The following is a 22,534-nucleotide window of genomic DNA, read 5'->3' as shown; positions in this document are numbered from 1 at the left end:
TGAACAGATAACAATATAGACTATACAATAGTGCAAGTGACTTGAGTGTGCATTAGTTACAGACATTAGCTATTAAAGTTACAGTGCAGTAGATGAGTTAATGTGGTTATTAAAGGTACGGTGCAATACATGAGTAGATGCAGATATACAGTTACAGTGCAGTAGATGAGTTAATGCAGTTATTAAAGTTACAGTGCAGTAGATGAGTTAATGTGGTTATTAAAGGTACGGTGCAATACATGAGTAGATGCAGATATACAGTCACAGTGCAGTAGATGAGTTAATGCAGTTATTGAAGTTATAGTGCAATAGATGAGTAGATGCAGTTAGTTATGCGATAGATGCAATAGATGAGTTACAGTGCAGTAGGTGAGTTAGTGCAGTTATTAAGGTTACAGTGCAGTAGATAAGTTAATGCAGTTATGAAAGTAGTCCATTAGTGCAAATGAGCATTCAGAGTAATGTTCCTGGTGTGCAAGTGAGCAGTATAGAGTGCAAATGATGCGTGTAAACAGTCCGGTAGAGCAGATACATGAAGTACTGGTGTGTACAGTTCCGTCATGCATGGCAGCCCTGTAGTGCAATGTAAACATTGTAATAGCAGCATTAAGTTAAAGTTATGAGAGGTAGTGAAATCAGTGGGGAGCAGAGTTCAATAATGAAACAGCTCTGGGAAAAAAGCTGTTTCCTAGTCTGCTGGTTCTTGCCCGGAGGCACCTGAAGCGCCTACCGGAAGGCAGGAGAGTAAACAGTCTATGAGCGGGGTGAGAGGAGTCCTTGAGAATGCTGCGAGCTCGACGCAGACAGCGTTTCTTCTGGATGTCCTCAATGGAAGGGAGTGTAGTTCCTGTGATGCGCTGGGCTGTTTTCACCACCCGCTGCAGTGCCTTGCGCTCAGCAACAGAACAGTTCCCGTACCAGACTGTGACACAGTTGGTCAGGATGCTCTCTATCGTGCAGCGATAGAAGTTCACCAGGATAGTTGAAGACAGTTGGTTCTTCTTCAGTGTCCTCAGAAAGAAGAGACGCTGGTGAGCCTTCTTGACCAGGCAGGAGGTGTTGGTGGTCCAGGAAAGGTCCTCCGAAATGTGGGTCCCCAGGAACTTAAAACTGGAAACACGTTCAACAGCCGTCCCGTTAATGTGGATGGGGTCGTGTGTGCCTCCTTTCGCCTTCCTGAAGTCCACGATGATCTCCTTTGTCTTTGAAGTGTTAAGGAGCAGGTTGTTGTTTGAGCACCATGTGGCCAGGTGCCGTACCTCCTCCCTGTAAGCAGTCTCATCGTTGTTGCTGATGAGACCAATCACTGTTGTATCGTCTGCAAACTTGATGAGGGAGTTAGATCCACTTGTTTATTACTTGTTAGATTACTTGTTTATTGCTCTACACCTTTTTTGTTCTCCCTGATTACATTCCCCTTGTGTATTTAAGCCTGGTGTTTTCCTAAATTCAATGTCCGGTTTTGATTATGTTATGTTTGGTTGAGAGTCAACTGCTTTGTTTCTGTTTATCTATTAAAGCTGTATTTTGGATTATAATTCATCGTCGTTCGCTTGATCACAGCCAATTTTGTGACATATACAAACCAAAATTGATTAAGACACCTTCAACGTTATCACAGATTATTTGCTATCTTTAGAAAATGATTAAAAAGAGTTAAACTGTGTGAGAACAAATTCATCTTCCTGATCTTGTATCAGATAACTTTGATGGAAATGTATGTATTGGATTAGGTTGAACAACTGTCTGATGTTAAATTTAAGAACACAGTTGGATAATACCAATTTTGTGCATTGGTTCATCTTGTTCAGGTCTCATTAGCAGTTAAAAAAAACACTTAAAGGCAGGATATCCGATTTCTCATAGCTCTTGTTGATGTTCAAATCACAAAAACAGACACACGCCTACCCCCATCTTTAACTTTCATCAGCGCTCGGCATGACAAACATCTGTCCTGTGTACTGTGCACCTTACTTCTGATTGGCTACAAGGTTGTTTTGGTACTTGGCCTGACTTTATCTAACAAGCGTAATTCGGAAATCGGACACCCCGCCTTTAAGCAAAACATGGTCAGGTAAAAGCTCTGAATAATTTGGCCCAAATTTTTATAGATTTTACTGGTAGTGCACAGTATGAAGAAATTTTGAGAATCATATTTCGAAGTTTATTTTGCTATCCTCACAAACATTAATGAACTTCATTGTCCTGCACCCAATAGTTAAAAATTATCAAAACTTTTTGGTTTCACTGTATGTTTGTGTACTGTAGGGAATACAAACCAAGTAGGCATTCAATAAGGTATAACATTGTTTATAACATTTATTTTAGTTTAGTCTTTATTTAGGTTTTTAAAACACTTATCAAACATATGGTTAAGATTACAAAATGACATTCTATAAAGCATATAAAAGCGCTGGATACATCTGTACACAATACCATACAGTTGTGATTTACCCTAACCTACAAAAGTACCTTTAAGAAATAAACATTCTTTTGCATATTCTAACATCTCTTTTGGTCAAGCTTTCAGTGACAGGATTCCAATTTAATTAACGTAACATTCAGGTTTAGTTATCTTTGTTCATGTTTTTATCAATCTTCACTCATTAATGATTAATAAAAGGTACATTGTGGCATCCAGAAGAGATTTAAAATGCATTTGCGCCAAACAGGTTAGCATTAAGAATAGCAGCTTCTAACAAGTGTATTTGTCAAAAAAAAGCATTTCTCCGAGAGTGAGAAGATGATATAAATGTCTGGTTAAGGTCTACATTTCCCTGCATTAACTCAATACTGTTCTATTATTTATTCTTTTGATCAGGAAATCTGGATGTCTGGGGATTTAAGGAACGGTTACATGGAAAGGAGTTCCTGGAACGGTTTCATCCCCCCATTTAACAATCACTACATAGTTTCCTTTTTCTTTGATTGTGTAGGTCACATTGTATAGTTTGTTTCCCATGTGCTTAACAGACACGTCTTCACATGGAGTTCTGGGACCGTGAACACCAACCATCAGCATATTTGTACCTAAAAACAAATAAAAACATATTTTATTCATCCTCTAAAAACAACATGTTTTTCAATGTGTTTGGTGTTTAATTTTACCTGCTTTACTACAGTCCACGGAGAAGTTGTTCTTCTGACCCAAGGATGCTTTGGAGAGGCCAGGGCCATGACACACAACCTTACTGGCATCTGATGTTGACATGGAGCTGTCCAAAGAGCTGTAAGCTCCGGCCATTTTAGAGGTTTTGGTAACAGTCTCCACAATGACTGATGAAGTTTCATGTAGACTGTGACCCCCGGACAGACGTATACCTTAAGCAGAAAATGGAAATATTAAATGACAGGTGAGTTTGTTCAATGCAAAAAATACAGGGTTTGAGGCGCATTCACAATTATATAATATAATCATATATAATATGATTATAACTATGAAGATATATAACAATAATGCGAATTATAAGAGTGTCAACACCAATTTATAATAATGACATGTTTTTTCAAAGCTTGCATATGCACTGCACTTTAAATTCAGATGGATTTTGATTATCTGTCAATGTTCTAATGTTCATTAAAAATTGCGGTAGCACATTATTTTACAGTCCTGTTTCCCATGTACATACTATGTACTTGTTAGAGTAAATATTATAACTTGGTAAAAACTAGGTACTAAACCTGAACTACCCCTAAACCTTATCACATGTAATTACCCAGTTCTTTCTTAGGTAAGACCACTGTAAGTACACTGTAGGTACACGTAGGGTAAAATAAAGTGCAACCAAAATCGCTCTGAATGAGATCAAAACAGTAATATACTTGTTAGTATAAAGACTTAAATCAACAACAATTTTTTACTTTATAGTTATTGGCCTTATTGTAAACGTGCCTTTACTCTTAAACACTCAATGCAAATATCAATCCTTTTTTATCAAAATACATTTCCTAAATTTAAGGTTCAATCTGTAATATGTCATCTTTATTCAAATGAAAAAAAGCAAGCCTGAAAAAGGGAATTTGTGTAATCTTACCTGTCACTTTTGCTTTAAACGGACTACCAACAATGTGCTGTGGCCCACCATACCTGATGGATATAAGATAGTTGCCTGGTGCATAAGGTGTATAAGAGACTCTGTAACCCTCTGGGCACTCTGTACAGTCCATTTTGGCCTTTGAGGGGCCATCAATTGTAACTGATAATGCCCCTGATCCAGCCTTGCAAGTGTTGACAACAAACTCAGAGGCGATCCCTACAAAACAAAAAGAACACATGGATCTAGTGTTAAAGGCATAGAAATAGGGGGAGAGTTGTTTTCTGCATCTATAGTGTAAAATTGTAAAACTGTCCCCAACTAGAGCACCCCCAGTTAATCTCGACCATTTCCAGCAATGAAAAATGATATATAAACAACTTTGAATTGAAATATTAATTTCAGCATAACATAAATTATTACATCAGAAATTTCTATAATCACTATATTATAATGGACCCATACCTGTGCGACCACCCTCAAGTCCTGTACCATAGGCGGACACCATGCCAGGATCCCCAACATTTTCTGCTTCACCAACCCGAACTCTGAACGGGCTACCTGGGATATGGCTTCCATTGAACTTCACATCAATCGAATGAACACCATTCTCACGTGGAATGAACCGTATTGCATTTTTGTCTACAAAAAGGAAGAGAACATATGTGGTCTATCCCTAATTCCACTTCACCCATACAGTATTTCATTACATTGACAAAAAAGTAGTAGTTTTAAGTGCATTTCATTTAACATTTACTCGTATGTATTTAATTTGACAATAACTTACCACTGTCCAGTTCAGTGACGTAACACTCTTCTCCCACACCAGAGGGGGCGTGAACTTTAGCATCAATTACACCTCTCGCCCCGTTCCTCTGAACAGCAAATGAGGCTTCCTGATTCACCTTCAAATCCTTCTCCTGAAAGAGAAATGGGATTTTTGAATTGCTGCATTCAAGCCAACATGAAAAACACATTTGACCATTCAAAATGTATACAACAACACAGCAATAATTCAGTCAAGACAGGAAAAAAAAACTTCTTCAATGGATTGTCTTTTTTTTAATCTGTTGATTGGAGTGAGAAAAATCTATGATCTCAAATGATTGTGTTTGTGAGTGAGCTGTTTGAATTCATCAAAGTGAATTACAAAGCAATTCAAACCATTTTCCTAACCTGTTTGATTCGTCCATTAAACCAATCTGATTTAAATTAAGTTAACTATTATAAAATATTTAATAAACTAGTTCTGACTGCCTCATTAGAGAATAACTACTCGGTAAGAATTTATTGGGGGGCTGCAAGATGTACTTGTGCCCCAGTTAAAAGAATCTGGTGATGTCTTTGGCCCAGGTGCTCTAAAGAACACTTAATCCCTGCTCAGCACTATTAAAATATGACCCTGGACAAAAGTACAACGATGGAGTCCAGTTGCAGTTCAAAGGCAAACATAACTCAGTAAGCAATGACCCAAATTAGAAGCAAGCCTTTATATGTTATTCTACTTACTAACCAGTGCTCACAACACATGCATGAAGTTTGATCTTGGCTGCCAGGTCCTTTTTTTTTGGACAACACTTTTTTCAAAAGAGTTATAAATGAATCTACTTCATGGCATAGCATTTCAAAGCTTTGGGCGAACAAGTCAAAAGTGACTGCGGCAGAGAAATAGACCTTTAAGATGTTTAGGTAGAGAATTGTTCCTGTATCCATTCCATTCCATTTTCTACTGCTTATCCAAACTACCTCGGGTCACGGGGAGCCTGCGCCTATCTCAGGAGTCATCGGGCATCAAGGCAGGATACACCCTGGATGGAGTGCCAACCCATCGCAGGGCACACACACTCACTCATTCACTCACGCACTCACACAATTTTTTCCAGAGATACCAATCAACCTACCATGCATGTCTTTGGACCAGGGGAGGAAACCAGAGTACCCGGAGGAAACCCCCGAGGCACGGGGAGAACATGCAAACTCCACACACACAAGTCGGAAGCGGGAATCGAACCCCCAACCCTGGAGGTGTGAGGCGAACGTGCTAACCACTAAGCCACCGTGCCCCCCTTGTTCCTGTATGTATTTTCTTATTTTCTTATTTTGTTAATCTATTCTCACCTGAAGACTTGTAACAGTAAGTCCACGTGCATCATCAGACAGTTTTGCCACTGGAACAATGAACGGGCTGTCTGGTATCTGTTCATTATTGAACTTGATGGAAACTTCATAGTCACCTGAGAGGAGAAATGGAGAATGGGAATACAATGATTTGAACTGGTTTTATCATCTGAGAGTATTTTAAATCCCTGCATGCTCCTTATAAACCGTACCTGGCTCTTGCACTATGTAAATAACCCCGCAGGATCCATCTTTTCTATCTTCAAAAGAGATTTCAGCTTTGCTCGGACCCTCCACAGCAATGGACAAACCACCGGCTCCAGCCTCTCTTGTCCAAATACTGAATTCAGCTGTCATATAATAATGAACAAGAAGTTGCTTTCCTGGTCCTGCACTTATGTCTTTTACTTGACTATAGACTTCAGAAATTACTAGCTCTTGTGTGGTAAATTTCTTGTGACATCATGTGTTCCTATCTTAGAATGAAAGTGTCTGCTGAATGACTAAATGTTATTGTAAATGTATTTAAACGTACCAGGAACTCCAGCGACGGCTCTCTCAAGGCCTGTACCTCCAGCTCTGACCTTGTGGGCACCTCCTTCTCCAAGGGGCCCAACGGTAAACTGGAAGGGGCTTCCGGGAACATGCTCGCCCCTGTATTTGACATTAACAGTGTGACGACCCATTTCAGCAGGTACGAAACGGACTCGGTATGTACTGTCCCCACTGTCAACGAGCTCAGCATCCGCTACATTGCCACTAGGGCTGGTAACCTGGGCTGTCATACCCTGAATCCCTGTGTCACCTAAAAAGGGTCATAGACAACCAATGAAATAAAAGGTGGTGACGAGAATAAAATATATAAATCGTTTGAATAATGCTTAATTTTTACCTTCCTGTCGCATTGCACCAAAACTACCCAGTCGCTCCCTTCCTAGAAACGAATCAAAAACGTCTCTAAAGGGGTCTCTGCCGACCTGCGTGCTTTCCTCCACATGTACTTCTCGTTTTGTCTCACCTCCGTGAGTTTTGCTGATTTCGGTGCGTTCTGTGCGCATGTAAGAGTGGCTACTACGCGTGAAGGTGCGAGTCAAACGCTCCTGTGCGGACACCATCTGGAACCAATTTCCTATTTGAAAATAGAAGTTGTAATGAGACTAGTGTTTTTGAAACTTTTCAAGCCATAATTTACAGGTATTTATTTTAATCCACCTGGAATTTTTAGGTTGAGGTCGCATGTGCTGCCTACTGAAGCAATAGACGCAGCTTGTCTTTTCCTTGTTATACTCTCTTTCATCCGTCCTTCTCCAGTTACCTTCACTGTGAAAGGACTTCCTATGGGATGGACAAGCAAATCAAAAAGATGTACATTTAAAAATTAATATTTCATTGGTAAGGTGCTAAGAGTGTTCAAGTCCAGGGAACACATACTGATTAAACTTAAAAAGAGCCCGGCAAATGCATAAATATAAACATAAAGTAACATTGAAGGATTAACCTGGTATGTGTTTATCTGCAAACTTGATGTTGATTATGTAGTTTCCTGGTTCAGTTGGACAGTATGTCACTTTACACGTTCCATCTTCCACATCCTCACAGTTGATATCCACTTTACTTGGACCCTCAATTGACAACCCAAGCCCTCCATATCCTTTAAAAAACATTTCAAATGGTAAGATTACATTTAGTATGCAATTAAACCATGTGTATATACTACATATAATTCAAAACCCTTACTTAAAAACTTACCAGCATTTCTAGTGTCGACAAAGAATTCTGCTACTTCAAATGTGAGAGCTTCAGCAAGGCCTTGGCCAAATGCCTTTACCCTGCTGGCCTCCCCGATCTCAGAAGACCCTACCATAATCTTAAAGGGACTGTTGGTCACATGTTTCCCACTTTTTCTCACACTGACCTCATGCTCTCCCACTTCTTTAGGGGTGAAGGAAAGACCTATTGAGGCGAGAATAGAAAATATGCTAAGATTATTGAATAATAACATCTTACCTACAAACAATGCAAATCATGGCTTCTTTGGTTACCGATGTGTCGATTTGGCAATCTCTTCAGTAGACAGGGTTCCTCCTTTCCTGAAGTAGCTTTGATGCTTGCCGTCAGATAGCTCAGGTCTGTCTCTGTAATCTTTAGTGAGACATCTGCTGCGGTGCCAATGTTCAACTGAGATCTTCTGAGTGAATCATCACCTACATTAGGACATTAACGGTGAGATATGGTAAATATAGAAAGTCACATTGAACAAAAGTTTAATTTCATGACACTGTTGCTTGTCATACCAGTTATCTTAGCAGTGAAGGGGCTGCCAGGAATGTTCCTGCTGTCAAATTTCACAATGATTTTGTAATCACCAGGTGTGGTAGGCAAATAGGACACAGTACAGGTACCATCTTTATTGTCTTTGCAGCTAATCTCAGCTTTAGATGGACCCTCTACAGCAAGGGACAAACCACCTGTAAAAAGAATACAAACTGTTTAGATGCATATTTAAATCGAATAGAAATGTATTTACATTTGCTTCAAAGTAACACCCTTACATACCTTCTCCAGCATTCTTGGTAACAACAGTAAAACTGGCTAGTTTGTTCACTGTCCCATGGCACAGACCAGGTCCATAAGCTGTCACCATTCCACTGTTCATTACATCAACAAAAAACTGCAAAGGACTCCCTGGGGATATGATTACATTGGAATTGGGATCATTTGAACTGCATTTGTATTGTCAGTCTTTAAGATGCAACGTGTTGTGTGCACCATGTGTAAAGCTTTCTAACCTGGGATGTGGTTGCCATCGTATTTTATATTCATTTCATGCAGACCCTTCTCTGTGGGCTGATACTGCACCGTGACCGTTCCGTCTTTATTGTCTCTGATGAAGGGACGGGATGTCTTACCAGAGGGCATACGCACCTCTCCTGCAAATAAAACAACCAGAGCATGTAACAAATATTTTTGTTGTAAAGGAATTAAAAAATAATAGAAATAGAAATTAAATGAGATGATGCAATGTGTTACCACTAAGCTCTCCCTGCTGGACAGTAAAAGGAATAACTAAGTTTAGGGGCTGGAACATAGGCTTTGTGTCATCCCTAGGTTTAACAGGCTGATCTGTAGCCTGAGACAAGATGAAAAAGATTGAAGAAACAATTCAGACAATACATTTAAAAAGTTGATGGCTTTAGTAGGTCAATATTAATGGTATTATCATGGATTTCATACACAGTTCAACACATTTGTTCAATAATATCCCTTACCATGACTTGAAACGGGCTGTTGGGAATGTGCTGTCCTCCAAACCGTATTGTAATGACATATTTGCCTGGCTCTGGTGCAGTGTAGTAGATGTCGAAGGTGCCATCTGGATTCTCTATAACGTCCATGTCCAGCTCCACACCATCAGGGGTTAACACTGTACATGTTACCTTTCCTTTCCCAGCAGTTTTAGCATCTACAGTGATGACTGTCTCTTCTGCCATTGTAATGTTGGGCCCAAGGCTTTCTGCTCATGATAAATAATAGCATTGCTTAAAATTTAAGAAAAACACAAATTAGTGTGTGAGGTATTACAAACGAGTAAAGTTTCATGATTACCAACACCATGTCCTCCGATAGACACTGGAAATGAAAAAAGCAAACAAAACTTAGTTCATATCGACACAACTGCCAACTTGTTACAAACGTGCATGGGGACTCCACAAAAGTGGTGCGCTGAAAAGGAGGCGCTACCTGTGAGCAGGCATTTGCTGGCATCACCCGTGGGAACAGCGTGGACATTGTAAGGCGAGTATGGGATGTTATCTCCACCATACTTAATGGTGATGGTGTAATGGCCAGTCATGTCTGGCAAGTAAGATACAGTGTAGGTCCCATCTCTGTTGTCATGGATGCTGGCTTTTTTCGGCTTTCCCTCTGGATCCTTAATTGACAAAAGATTAAATCTACAGCAAACACGTTATTAATAATACATCTGCAAAGAACTGGTTAAAGCCTACCAGTATTTGGACGGTCAGAAGGCCTTTTCCTGCATCTCGAGCATCAATAGTGAACTCCACTGGCATACTAGCAGCCACTCCTTTAGTGTCCAGACCAGGACCACTGGCACGCACCTTACTGGCATCATGTGAGGGGGCTGTGTTTACTTTGAACGGACTGTGTACAACCACAAAGTTAAAGAGAATTTAAATGTTATATCACATTGTGTCTGAAATATCCACCTGTATGATTGGGAGCATATGAGTAATATGAAAAATGAAGGGAACATAATATAAAAATTACATATTTTTCCAAGTAGTCTCTGCTGAATGGCAGGTCAACGAGTGCCAGGCATAGAAAATGACTGTTTATTACGTAAGCATTTTTTCAATTCACTGCCTGAACCAATGTGGCTGCAGATTTTTTATTAAATAGAGGTTGAAAGCTTTACATGATATACTGATTTCCCAAAAAAGTTGGTGGGACAAACTGGCCCTGTCTGTGATCTCACCTCCCAGGTACTTCTTGGCTGGCGTATTTGACTGACACAGTGTATGGTCCCTCCTGTGCAGGGGTGTATGTGACAGTATGTGTTCCATTACGGTTGTTTTTAACAACAACAGGCTCCATCGCCCCTGTAAGACAAACAAACGACATCACCACCAGCCAGAGGCCAGAAAAGCAAATCTTCTGCAGAAACGCTAACATTTTATACACAAAAGATTATTTAATGTAGCGTGTTAGATTGACTAAGATCATTTTAGTAGAGGACTGGGTGAGATCACCTGTTGGGCCATACAGCTGAACCTCTAATGGGGCCAGTCCTGCCTTGGTGCTGTCTACACTGAACGTCTGTGGAACATGTGCAGTCACCCTGTTACTAAGTCCAGGACCCGCGCACTTCACCTTACTGACGTCTACCACATCTTTCACCGGCACACGGAATGGACTGCCTGAAATTAGCATCAGAAAAACACTGCAGCTGTCGAACTATAGAGTTGAGAGGATATCTATGTGACAAAATAAAAATATAATGACAGGTACTGTAATGCAGAAAGATATGTCTATGATGTTATACCTGGTATTGGCTGTCCCCCATAAGTAATGTTGACATCATAGTCTCCAGGTGTGAAAGGAACATATTCAACGCTGCAACTACCATCTTTGTTATCCTTACAGAACATTTTGGCTTCTGAGGCTCCTTCAATGGTCAAGCCTAAACCACCTGTTCCAGCACCCCTGAAGATGATGGATGTTTGTACCATTAGATATTTTACCCAAAACTCATGCAGCTTCAAACCAAACATAGCAGCTTCCTTTCAATCACAAAGACATATGATATCAATAATGAGTCCATACCTTGTCTCCACTGTAAAGCAGTTGGGTTTGTTCACTAGGCCACCTTCCAGGCCTGGACCATAAGCACGAACCCGTGTCGGGTCACAGCCTTCAACAACTGACACCCTAAAGGGGCTCTTGGGAACAGCAACGTCATCATAAAAGACCTCGATCAGATGCAAACCTGCGCAATGCAAAGATTTAAGTTCATATGAAGCATTCAGTTTCAAAAGCTGATCAGATCTTTTGTTCAGGTAGTGATAGATTCTTTCAGTTTCGTGATTTTGTTTGATTTTGAAAAACCTTTGAGTTTAATGGCTTAAAGTAGTTAGCCTGTGAAGCCTATTTATAATAGGCTCAGGTTTTAAAGGGAACTGCAGCTGTCGCTAATATTAATACAAGCTGTACGCATTGCCAACTGTGCAGAAGGTCCTAGTGAGAGACACAGCCTTTTCATTCCTTTTTTTACAATGCATGTCCTATTTAAATGCTCACTGGATCCATCACATGCTCTCATTTGGTACCTCTTCTAAGCCATGAAAACTATACAGCATATATACAGCAAGTAGTAATAAGTATTACCCACTTCATAACATAACACATACTGTACATGAGTACATAGATCTTTCCAAAAATGTTAAATCCACTCCAACAACTATTAAGAGATTATATTAGTAATTCAAAGTTTGAAGTATTTAATTTTCTAACAACCTTCAAGGGACCATTCACTTGCATTTCTTGTCTAAACATATTCATTCAACAATGTAGTCATGGCATACCGTCCTCAAAAGCAGTGTATTCCACTCTATAGGTGCCATCACCCTTATCGGTGATATGTGCGTCTGTGTTTGCACCAGATGGATTGATTATTCGGATCTTGATATGATTTCCTTTGGTCTGAGTCTGGGCCCTGGCATCAACAATAAAGTGTGTAGTCACCTCCCTGAGGACCCCTATATTTACAAAAGAAAACAAGAAAATGAATTAGCATAGTTTGAAGTCAATAAACTAAGATGAACATATTCGTTTTTTTATTGATTATCTTATTATTTAGTTGAGCATAGTGTTAGCAGCCCAAAGGTTGTAGTTTCATTTCCCAGGGAGCTCACATACTGATAAAACACATAGTTTAAATGTCACTTTGGATATAAGCATCTGCTAAATTAATCATTTTAAAATCTCACCTCTGGGCTCGACTCCCGGTCCGTACACTTTAATCCCACTGGTGTCCACAGATGGTTCCACCTGAACATGTATGGGGCTCTTGGGTACTTGCTGACCTCCATATTTAATGGTGATGGTGTGCATCCCATGAAAGAGTGGGGTGTAGGTGACAGAAAAGTTTCCATCATTGTTCTTTTGTATGCAGACCTCTGCTTGAGCACCTGAATCTGACACAATCTCTATAGTGAGTTCTGCCTCTCCAGCCCTGCTGCAGTCCACTGTGAAGGTGGCTACTTCTCCGGCTTTAGCCCTCTCCAGTCCTGGGCCGCTTAATATAACCTTACTTGCATCAAGAGCTGACTTGACAACAGCTTTGAAAGGAGAGCCTGTGATATGAGCTCCTCCGAACAAAATATTGATGTTGTAGTCACCGGCTTCTGTAGGCAGGTAGGTAACAGAGCAGGTGCCGTCACCATTGTCTTGACACTCGATCTTAGCCTCGCATGGGCCTTCCAATGTCAGACCCAGTCCACCAGCACCTGATCCCTTGGTGTCTATAGTAAACAGTGCTGGCTGACCCACAATACCACCCTTAAGTCCTGGCCCATATGCAAGAACCTAGTGGAAAAACATAGGAGTGAATTTACAGAGTCCATACATTCAGTTTACAAAATCAAGTATAGGCAGACAGCTGCAGTTTTACCTTTGTAGGGTCCGCAGGCATTAGCCCCTCCACAGCAAAGGGACTTCCTGGAACAGGATTCCCGTCATAGCTAATGTCCACCTTGTAAAGACCCTCTTCAGGTGGGATGTACTTCACGCTGGTGGACTCTTTGGTCTTGTCTGATTCTACTTTGCAAGGTATCACTCGACCAGAGGGTGAGGTTATATTTACATTTAACTTCCCTTGTCCACCTGCTCCTTTAGAGTTGACGATAAACTCCTGGTCCTTCCCAACTTCCACTTCTGTAAAACATTTATTTATGTTGAGGGCATAGAATTGGTTTATTAAGTAAATAGAAATAACCCCGAGGTTCAACTGTGCTATTAAATGCTTACTTTCATTGAGTCCTTGAACTTTGACTTTACCGAGATCCAAAGGAGGTGCAACTGAGATATTGAAAGGGCTTTTGGGAATAGGATCTCCTCCATGTGTGACCATAACAGCCATTTGACCCTAAATATGCACAGAATTGGCCAGAATTAACAATTGCGATTTAATTTATGTTTAATCCAATACTAAATGAAGGACAGTAGAGATCCAGACCTGGTGAAGAGCAGTGTACTTCACAGTGTAGGAGTAGTCATGATTATCAATAATTTCAAAGTCTTTAACAGCATCTCCTTTGACAGAGGTTTTAAACTGCACCTCTGGTTTAGCCTTTCCGGCCCCCTTGGTGTAGATGGTGAAATGGGTTGGGATATCCACTTGAACACCTGTAAGTCAATTACATAACTGACCCAGTTATAACTTAAAACTGGTTTCCCAAACAGGTTTTATTTCAGGTACATGAAATAGTCATACCTGTCTTGTTCAGCCCAGGTCCCTCAGCTCTGACTTTACCAGCATCATGAGATGGATCCACTTTAACCTTGAATGGACTGCTTACAATTTCCTGTCAAACAGCAAACATGATTAAGATTAAGAAACATTTTTTTTTCTATAGCATTGTCAGCTTTAAAGGTGTTCTTAGGTCTAAAAATAATGGAATGCATTTTAGATTTATAAAAAAGAATATCTAGACATGCATATATGCATGTGTTGTTCTACCTGATCTGCAAAAACCACCATTATGGTGTATCGGCCAGGGCCAGGTGGTGTATACTTGACAGTAAAGGTGTCATTGTCATTTTTAATGATGTCAAAATCTATATCTGCCTCTGCTGGACCCACTACACCCGGGGCACATTTGATTCCAATGCTGACATCACCTAGGAGAGTGATTTACAATGGTTAACAAAACAAAGACTAAAGAATATAAAAAACCTTTAGGAATTTCTGTCAACAAACCTTGGCCAGCTTCGACACAGTCCACAGTGAAATAGGTGGGTTCATTAGACTTTAGGCCAGTTTTCTCGACCCCTGGTCCATAAACCTTCACTTTGTCAGGGTGACAGCCTTCACCAACAAGGACCTAGAAAGTTTTGATTTGAAGTTATCATTTACTCGAATCTAGCAACAATCAAAAATCTTTAAGACAATGACAATGATAGCTTTAATGTGGCATGCTGGAATGAGTGACACTGTATTACTCACTCTGAAGGGGCTGTTGGATATGTTGACCTCCCCCCATGTAATTATGATGGTGTGTTTCACTGGCTTGGTTGGTACATATATGCAAACAAAAGTTCCATCCCCTTTGTCAGTAATCTTGATGTCAAGGACACAGCCTTCAGCATCCTGGAGGAAAGCCAACATTAGTAACCATATTTTACTGTCCTGTTCTACGTGTGCATACTGTGTATTTACTTGACACAATCCTTAAACAAACATCCAACCCTAAAATAGAACTTCCTGACTTACTGTAACTATTTCACATATACTCACCTTAGCATAGATCTTCAAACTACCCTTTCCGGCTTCTCGGGCATCAACTATGAATTGAGTTGGTTTGTTAACAATAACTCCAGAGGGGTCCAGGCCTGGCCCAAAGGCTTTGACCTAAACATAAGATCCCCAAAAAATCAACAACACTGCCATTCACAGACAAAGTGTTGAAAAACAAAGAAGCTTTCCCTTAATAGTGTTTCTATAGGTTCATCACCTTCTCAGGAAAGACGTCATTGGCTGCTGGGAGTATGTGGGCAATGAATGGGCTGTGTTTGATATCTTCATCGTCACAGATGACGTGCACAGCATATTCACCAGGTTCAGTGGGCCAGTATCTTACATCACAGGAGCCGTCACCCTTATCATCACACTCAATCTTAGCTTGAGAGGGGCCCTCAATAGAAAACCCTTAAGAAAAAGATAAAGATTTCAAATATAAGTCATCTGTCATACCTCTTTCATAAAAAAATCCTATCTAGAATGACCTACCTAAAGTTCCCACTTCTGTACCAATAGCCTCGACCACAAAATCAGCAGATTTGCCAACCATTCCAGTCTCCAAGCCGGGACCCCAAGCCCGTACTTTCTGTGGTCCAGCCTCTGCACTAACCTCCACTTCAAACGGGCTACAGCAAACAAATTTTAAAATAGTTCTGATAATGAAACAAATTATAGGTATCATAACAGCAGTTTACCAGGTTGTACTACTAGCTTTTACCTGCGTTGGATAGGTTGGCCACCCCATGTGATGTTTACTTGATATTTTCCAGGGTGAACAGGACAATAGTCACATTTGTACACTCCATCATCGGCATCATGTAACTTGACAGGTACCTCGGCTCCACCTGAAAACATGCATTATATGTGCCGGCTGCATTTTTTAACAGAATCTTATTGATTAGTGTTTACAGAGACTAAGGGAGACAGACTTACCTGGGCCTTTCACAGAGACCTTCAACTCTCCAGGTCCTGCTCCTTTGGTAAAAACAGTAAACTCCGCCACCTCCTTAGTCCGAACACCTTTAGGCTGCAGTCCTCGGCCGGTGGCCCGACAAGCATTGGCATTGCTGGCTGATAGGGGAATGGAATATAAATAAATGGAAAAAATTAAATTCACCTAGGTCAAATACACATACCAATGCGCTGTTAGTAACATATAGTGTAGGAAAAGGCAATATGCAGAGTTTCTCATAAGCGGCATTGCAGAGCAAAACCTGAAACTTTCACAGGACAGAAGACATTACATTAAGCAAATAATAAATAAAACAGTGACTGTGTTGCTATGGCAAACTTTTCCATAGTTGTTTTACATTCTTTCAAGCCCAAGATGCTACATGAAATTACATGAAGATCAAATACAATATCAACAAATGAAAGGTCAAATAAAGGACAAAAAGTCAGTATCTGCCTCTCTAAAAGTCAGTATCTGCCATTCTATGCACCTCTTATACACACACTTAACACAAGCCCTAACTTTTGTTTACTGTAGCTTCTTTCCTACTCTATTTCGTCAATGCAATAAGCTGCAATAAGCAAGCTCATGATAACAGATAAAAAGGCAAGGACCAGAGGCGCACACAAAACCTAATCTGAACGACGGCGCACCTTTCTTCTTAGGTGGAAGTATTTGGACTGGAGCCCCTGCAGAGGGTTTCAGGTGGGCTACAAAAATAAACAGGTGTGTTTTTGGGTGGGAGGAGATTTTTTGACTGTTGCCCACTGTATCAATATGGGTGCCATATTTAAAAAGAATTCATGGTGGAGACCGACAGAGACTAAATAATGAGCGATGAACAGTTACTCACCCTCAGAGATGTTTACTTTAAAGGGGCTGTTGGGTATCGGCTGCTCGGCGAAGCTCACGTGGATAATATGTGGTCCCTCCTGCACAGGCTTGTATGTGCAGCGATAGATGTTATCACCTTTGTTTTCTAGAATAACTTCCACAGTGTTCTTTTTATTCTGAGGATCAACGATGACCACGCTAACGTCTCCAGCCCCAGCACCTGGAATTCAACAGAACTGTGAGTAGACCGTCTTGAATAAAAAATGACTTCTTGAATACAGCTTCAATTTTATTCTCACCCGCTGTATAAATGTCAAAATAAGTAGGCTTATTGGCCACGTTGCCCACTGGCTCCAGACCGGGACCTCGTGCATGTACCTTACTAGAATCACCCATAGCTTTTGCCACATTAACCATAAAGGGGCTTTTATCAATGTCCTGACCAGCGAAGAGCACTTTCACCTGTGGTGGACAAAAAAAAACATTTCAACAACAGGAAACAGGTAAAACACTCACTATATCCTAACAAAATAAACATTGTGCATCATGTGTTCTTATTCTAGGAAGTACCTTGTGTTGACCCTCTACTTTGGGCACATATGTGACAGAGGATGTCCTTTTTTTGTCATTGTTGGGAACAACTTTAGCCTAACAAAGTTAAAAGTGGATTTCAACAGTATATTCAACAAATCTGCTTTTGTTTGCTTTACATGTACAAATTGTTACAGAAGCAGCATCATCCTGGCACTCACCTCCTCGGTGTGTCCCTCTGGGTCCTCTACATACACGATCACTTCACCAAGTCCTGCCTCCAGCGTTTCAACAGTGAACACAGCCGGCTTTAAAACCATGTTTCCATGAGGCTCAATACCTGAAAACAAAAAGTATGATTTTTAAGGTCAATTGTTTTTGTGATGTATTAATGTTGACACTTGAATGTCAAATGTATTTGAACAAAGCACACTTGTGGGGTCTTTGTGTCTGGACTCTAGTTTTCTCACCGGGTCCATAGGCCTTGGCCTTTTTGGGGTACAGCTGCTTGGGCTTGAGAGCAGCTCCAGGCTTCAGATTGGCTTTAGGAAACTGAGAAAGGTACGTCATCACAGAATGCTCATCCACGTCTGGATCCACAATTTCCTCTGGAGCTATCACCTACAGATCAAAGATTCATTTCATGTCAGATGAAAAGTTAAGTACTACTGTCTAACCAATGTTTAAAAAAACTAAATGTCCCCAAATAATAAGTTATGCATGCATTTTTAAAATGTTGGCAAAAAGCATAATAATAATAACGTTGAATAGGAATACAGTTTCTCGTATCTTCTTTTTAAAGCTACAACAAAAAGAAAAAAGTGAGAATATAACAACATTTACCAGCAGGTAAAGATAAACTTAAGAACACAAATGTTTGTTGCTATTATAAGAATAACAAATCGTATAAGAATCATGTAAAATAAGTACATTTAGTGTTTTAGAAATAACCATGATGCATTTGTCAACCTTCCGTAGCTTATGTATGCCACATTCTATATTCAGAATGTATCTTCAGGTAAACTCATATGGTTATCCCAGATATGGAAATAAAACTAAAGATCTACAGATTGCAGAAGAACTCCCAGCTCCACCACTTTCTCTTCGCCATCACATTTGTTCCACCATCACAGGGTGGTGGCGATTTTTTCAGATGCTATATTTATCCACAGAGTGCTGAGGTTTGAGGGTGGCTCTTAACTTACCAAGGACAGGATTTAGCAGCAGCCCGACCCCTCCCACATACCTCTCAACAGTCAGCAGGGCATTCAGCCCTGACAGTTTATGACATACACGCTACACAATCCGAGGAATGTCACACTTCACCCAGGAGAATAATGGAGCAGTCAACCCCTGTAATATTATACACAAATCCACACCCAGACACAACCTTCCCAGACTTATGTGGGGATGAAACTACTATTCGGTGAAGAAGTGTGGTTGTAATGCGGAGTGGATATTCACCTGTGGTACACCGAGCCAGTCATCAGCCTGCTGCATGGCTTCACGGGCATTTTCAACAGGCTGGTTGGGGTCCCATGTTTGCCAGTCAGGGCAAAGACCTTAACACGACAAGATAATAATTTCACAATATGACATAAGTGAATAATTCACATCTTCAGAAGTCGTCTTCGGTAAGGTTTTACAGCAGGCCACATAGAGTCACAATCTTAATAAATAAAAAGTAGGAAAAGTAAGTAAATCTGTTTCATTGAAACAACAAGGGCCTTATTCTAGAAATCAACTATGATTTCGGGCCTCTTATTAACCCGATCTGCTGTTTACAGATTGTTAACCTAAATTGTTTGAAAGAGGTACAATATAACGTAAATAAAAACGAACACATTGTACAGCCAGTATAGCACCCTGTATGGTCACGACTGTCTCACGAGGACTGTTTCATATCAGCTGCACTGAAGTAAACACTTTAGGTCACTATCCCTCTCTCCACTATATATCCATGTGAGTCTCCCATTTGACAGGGTGAATATACTGAAGCCTTTATCCATCCCAAGTGCACAATTTAATATGGATTAGCCATCTCTTAAAATCCTTGTGAATTGACCATTGACCCAGTACATAAATAAAAATCATTATATGAACTCAAAAATTCTCACCTTAGTAACAATAAAACAATACTTTTACAGTTACACACTAATGGGTTGAGTTACATAGCAACTTCCCTACCCAACCACAACTGTCTGGGGTCAGATGACAACCAAGTTAACAGATACACCGGATGTTTACTTACCAGGGGCACAGTTGTCCACCAAAGCACCAAGGGCCTTGCCATCCCTCCAGTCTTTGTTGAAATTGTGAATAGGAAGCTGTGGAACCTTATTCTGAATCCAGCCCAGCAGTCTTTGTTTGGGAGTGAGCTTCTTAACCTCTTCATCATCCTCATCATCCCACATGGGCATGGAGATCGAATAATGTAGAATGAGCGTCCAGATGAGACCCAGAATCAGCTTCAGATTTCCATCTACAATAGCTTTACTGTCTGTACAGGACAAAGGCAACCATTAAACTGGTGTAGTGCATTGTTTTACAACTCTTTTAGTCCATACATGGATTAGCCAAATCATCATTCCCTACACTACACATTATTTTACCTGTGACTTATAAAGAAAGTATTTCTTTTCTACATCAATATATAACCTTTAAATCCTAATACCTTGATATCTTAATCATTATGAAATCATAATGAAATAAATGGTAAAAATTAAACTTTGGTGCTTTTTATCTCAAAAACTTTAGCCAGGTTTTCACACACATGGAAATTTTCTATGTTCATTTAAACCAACAGTTTGGAAATATTTCACAAAACCATGGGTTGAAACAACCCAGCAGTTTCTTATGAATTCATTGAAAAACTGGGATCTTTGGCAATACAATGGTACGCATATGGTATCAGATGATATTACCATATAATTGATTGATCACAAAGTATATACATTGGTACCAGGTACTTCAAAAGTGGTGCATAATAATTTAGTATTTTCATAGTTTATAAATCCCACATCATATATCAGTTATCATTTACATTATCTGAATCAGAAAAGCTGTGAGATTCCCAACAAGGATATGAATTTCAAAGCAGTTCTTCAGATTGGATTAGTAAACTTTCATTTCCATGCGCAAAGGGAGGCAAGAAGTCGGTGGGTATTCTCTAATACTCTCAATGACTAAAAATAGTATGGCTGCATATGCAGCAGATCTATTATAAACTTTCACAGTTGTCTTCCAACAAACATGCTGTTGGATTTATGACCTATTTTCCATTTTACTGACGTTGGACTGGCTGTACAAAGTGAATGCTGTTGAAACAGTCCTGCTAAACCTTAACTTCTGTCATCATTTATTGTCATTTCAAACCTTTCTGACTTTCTTGCACCCCGCAGAACACAAAAGAAGATATTTTGAAGAAAGTTGGTAACCGAAGTGCACTGGCCCCCATTCACTTCTAATGCATGGACACAAAACCAATGCGAATGAATGGGGGCCAGTTAACAAGATTTTTCAAAATATCTTCTTTTGTGTTCTGCGGAAGAAAGAAAGTCTTACAGGCTTACAGAAATGACACGAGGGTGACACAGATTTTTTTATAGCATTAGAGTGTGAGATAGAGAGGAGATGTGGTCTGTCATAGACAAAGTGTAGTTCTTATCATATTACTATATACTATACATTACATTGTTATAACATCATGACATTTCTGTTTACTGTAAACCATTTTTAATAATACTTTATATTAACTTTCATTAATAGCATTTGACTTTTACTTTAAGTTGAGATCATCTCAATCGGGTCTTACCAATAGAAACTAGTTTGATGCGTTCTCTGTCCAGAAACTCCAGCGCCACGGACACGTTTTCCAGTTTCATTTGTCTGAAGTTTGGTCTGACGTGATGTTTTCTGTACATTTTCTTCTGACTGAGGACTTCCAGGAGCCCGATAAGTTTGAGCCCATCACTCAGGTCTTTCTGGAGGTCTGTGACGGTCTTATTCATGCATTTGAGATGTTCATTGCACCATCTAGTGAATGTGTTCTGCTGGATCTTCTTCCATGGCGCGTCCTCGGCCAGATCTTTCTCTGTGGCTGGCATCTCCTCCTCCTCTTCCTCCCCAAGGTCTGTGCCCTGGTAGAATTGGGGCGGCTGGTCGTCGAAATGTGTGTAATTGCTCATTATGGACCTTTGCTTTTATATTTCTAACGCTGACGGAGAGTGTCAGAGGCGTCCTTGCTGTTAAACAGATCAAAACACGGACGAAGTTTAGAAGAAACGCACAGGCTTTCACAGATACTTGTGAAAGAGGTTCTGTTGTCAAGACGGTGATAGATTATCCGATTTACGATTTACAAGCTGGCCGGTCCCCTTTTTTTAATTCTCAGTATCCTGGCAAATGTAGTCGCTGCTTCTTAATAGACACTTGAGACTGAAGAATATCACTTTGTGAGAAATTTAAGCGAAAGACGTCTCGCTGAAAGAAGAGAGTTGTCGTTTGAAATGGAGAGAGAGTGAATGAAGGGGCTTTTAAAGGACCCAGGACTCCCGGGATTACATCACACTGATGTCATGGTGTATACAGGAGTATGACGAACAGTTTTCTAATGCTGAAGGATAATTTAGACAGTCTGTGATTGGCCGGTTGAGACAGATATATTTTTGGCTTGTTGGAGTAATAGGGAGGCTGTCCTCTCATTTGTAAACGGTGCGCTCATAAGCCCTGCATGACAAAGTCATAAAAATAGAGCCTGATGCCGCCAACAGTTTGCATTATAGCGTCCATGTCACATAGGATATATGACATGCTATTATAAATGATTAATATAAAAATAAGATATTTAATTACAAACAGCTCCCCAAAAATGCATACAGTACATGTTGTTCATTGGTATTTATTAAGTACTTACTTCAGTACACAGTAACAGCAACACTGAAATGTATGTAATAAACAGTCATTATTTGTCCAGGCTACAGATTCAAGTCTGTAGAAAGTGTATGTAAACTGTAAACTGCATTA

General features: G+C 40.1%; 1 protein-coding gene across 1 annotated transcript; it reads right to left on the bottom strand.

The window, feature by feature from the left end:
- Positions 1 to 2,294: 2,294 nt before the first annotated feature.
- flnca (filamin C, gamma a (actin binding protein 280)) lies at positions 2,295 to 22,008 on the bottom strand. Its single transcript, XM_056740472.1, has 47 exons — positions 21,324 to 22,008; positions 19,761 to 20,009; positions 18,974 to 19,071; positions 17,980 to 18,130; positions 17,731 to 17,849; positions 17,549 to 17,626; positions 17,278 to 17,440; positions 16,998 to 17,198; positions 16,126 to 16,263; positions 15,911 to 16,037; positions 15,682 to 15,818; positions 15,407 to 15,600; positions 15,190 to 15,303; positions 14,899 to 15,042; positions 14,653 to 14,776; positions 14,413 to 14,573; positions 14,167 to 14,257; positions 13,909 to 14,078; positions 13,701 to 13,818; positions 13,345 to 13,607; positions 12,662 to 13,259; positions 12,257 to 12,430; positions 11,499 to 11,661; positions 11,218 to 11,378; positions 10,925 to 11,092; positions 10,651 to 10,774; positions 10,160 to 10,316; positions 9,894 to 10,083; positions 9,759 to 9,782; positions 9,422 to 9,666; positions 9,183 to 9,282; positions 8,942 to 9,082; positions 8,709 to 8,837; positions 8,447 to 8,620; positions 8,195 to 8,356; positions 7,902 to 8,105; positions 7,651 to 7,803; positions 7,365 to 7,487; positions 7,045 to 7,281; positions 6,688 to 6,957; positions 6,365 to 6,502; positions 6,153 to 6,268; positions 4,822 to 4,954; positions 4,500 to 4,676; positions 4,035 to 4,253; positions 3,109 to 3,321; positions 2,295 to 3,030 (listed from the first exon to the last, which is right to left on the bottom strand). Exons 1-47 carry the CDS (start codon positions 21,694 to 21,696, stop codon positions 2,843 to 2,845), a joined length of 8,094 nt encoding a protein of 2,697 aa, XP_056596450.1. The 5' UTR covers positions 21,697 to 22,008; the 3' UTR covers positions 2,295 to 2,842.
- Positions 22,009 to 22,534: the final 526 nt, after the last annotated feature.

The sequence above is a fragment of the Triplophysa dalaica genome, chromosome 24 (genome assembly GCF_015846415.1).
Source record: "Triplophysa dalaica isolate WHDGS20190420 chromosome 24, ASM1584641v1, whole genome shotgun sequence".
NCBI classification, from domain to species: Eukaryota; Metazoa; Chordata; class Actinopteri; order Cypriniformes; family Nemacheilidae; genus Triplophysa; species Triplophysa dalaica.
Note: the sequence above shows the minus strand (reverse complement) of the source record. Positions and strands in the feature narration are given on the sequence as shown.

Excerpts from the sequence above, each read along its gene's own strand:
- flnca (XM_056740472.1), bottom strand. The coding sequence starts at position 21,696 with ATGAGCAATTACACACATTTCGACGACCAGCCGCCCCAATTCTACCAG. Across the intron at positions 11,662-12,256 it reads ATACACTGCTTTTGAGGACG|GTTTGCATCTGATCGAGGTC; the intron begins GTATGCCATGAC and ends TGCATTGCGCAG. Across the intron at positions 9,283-9,421 it reads ACAGCCCGTTTCAAGTCATG|GCTACAGATCAGCCTGTTAA; the intron begins GTAAGGGATATT and ends ATCTTGTCTCAG.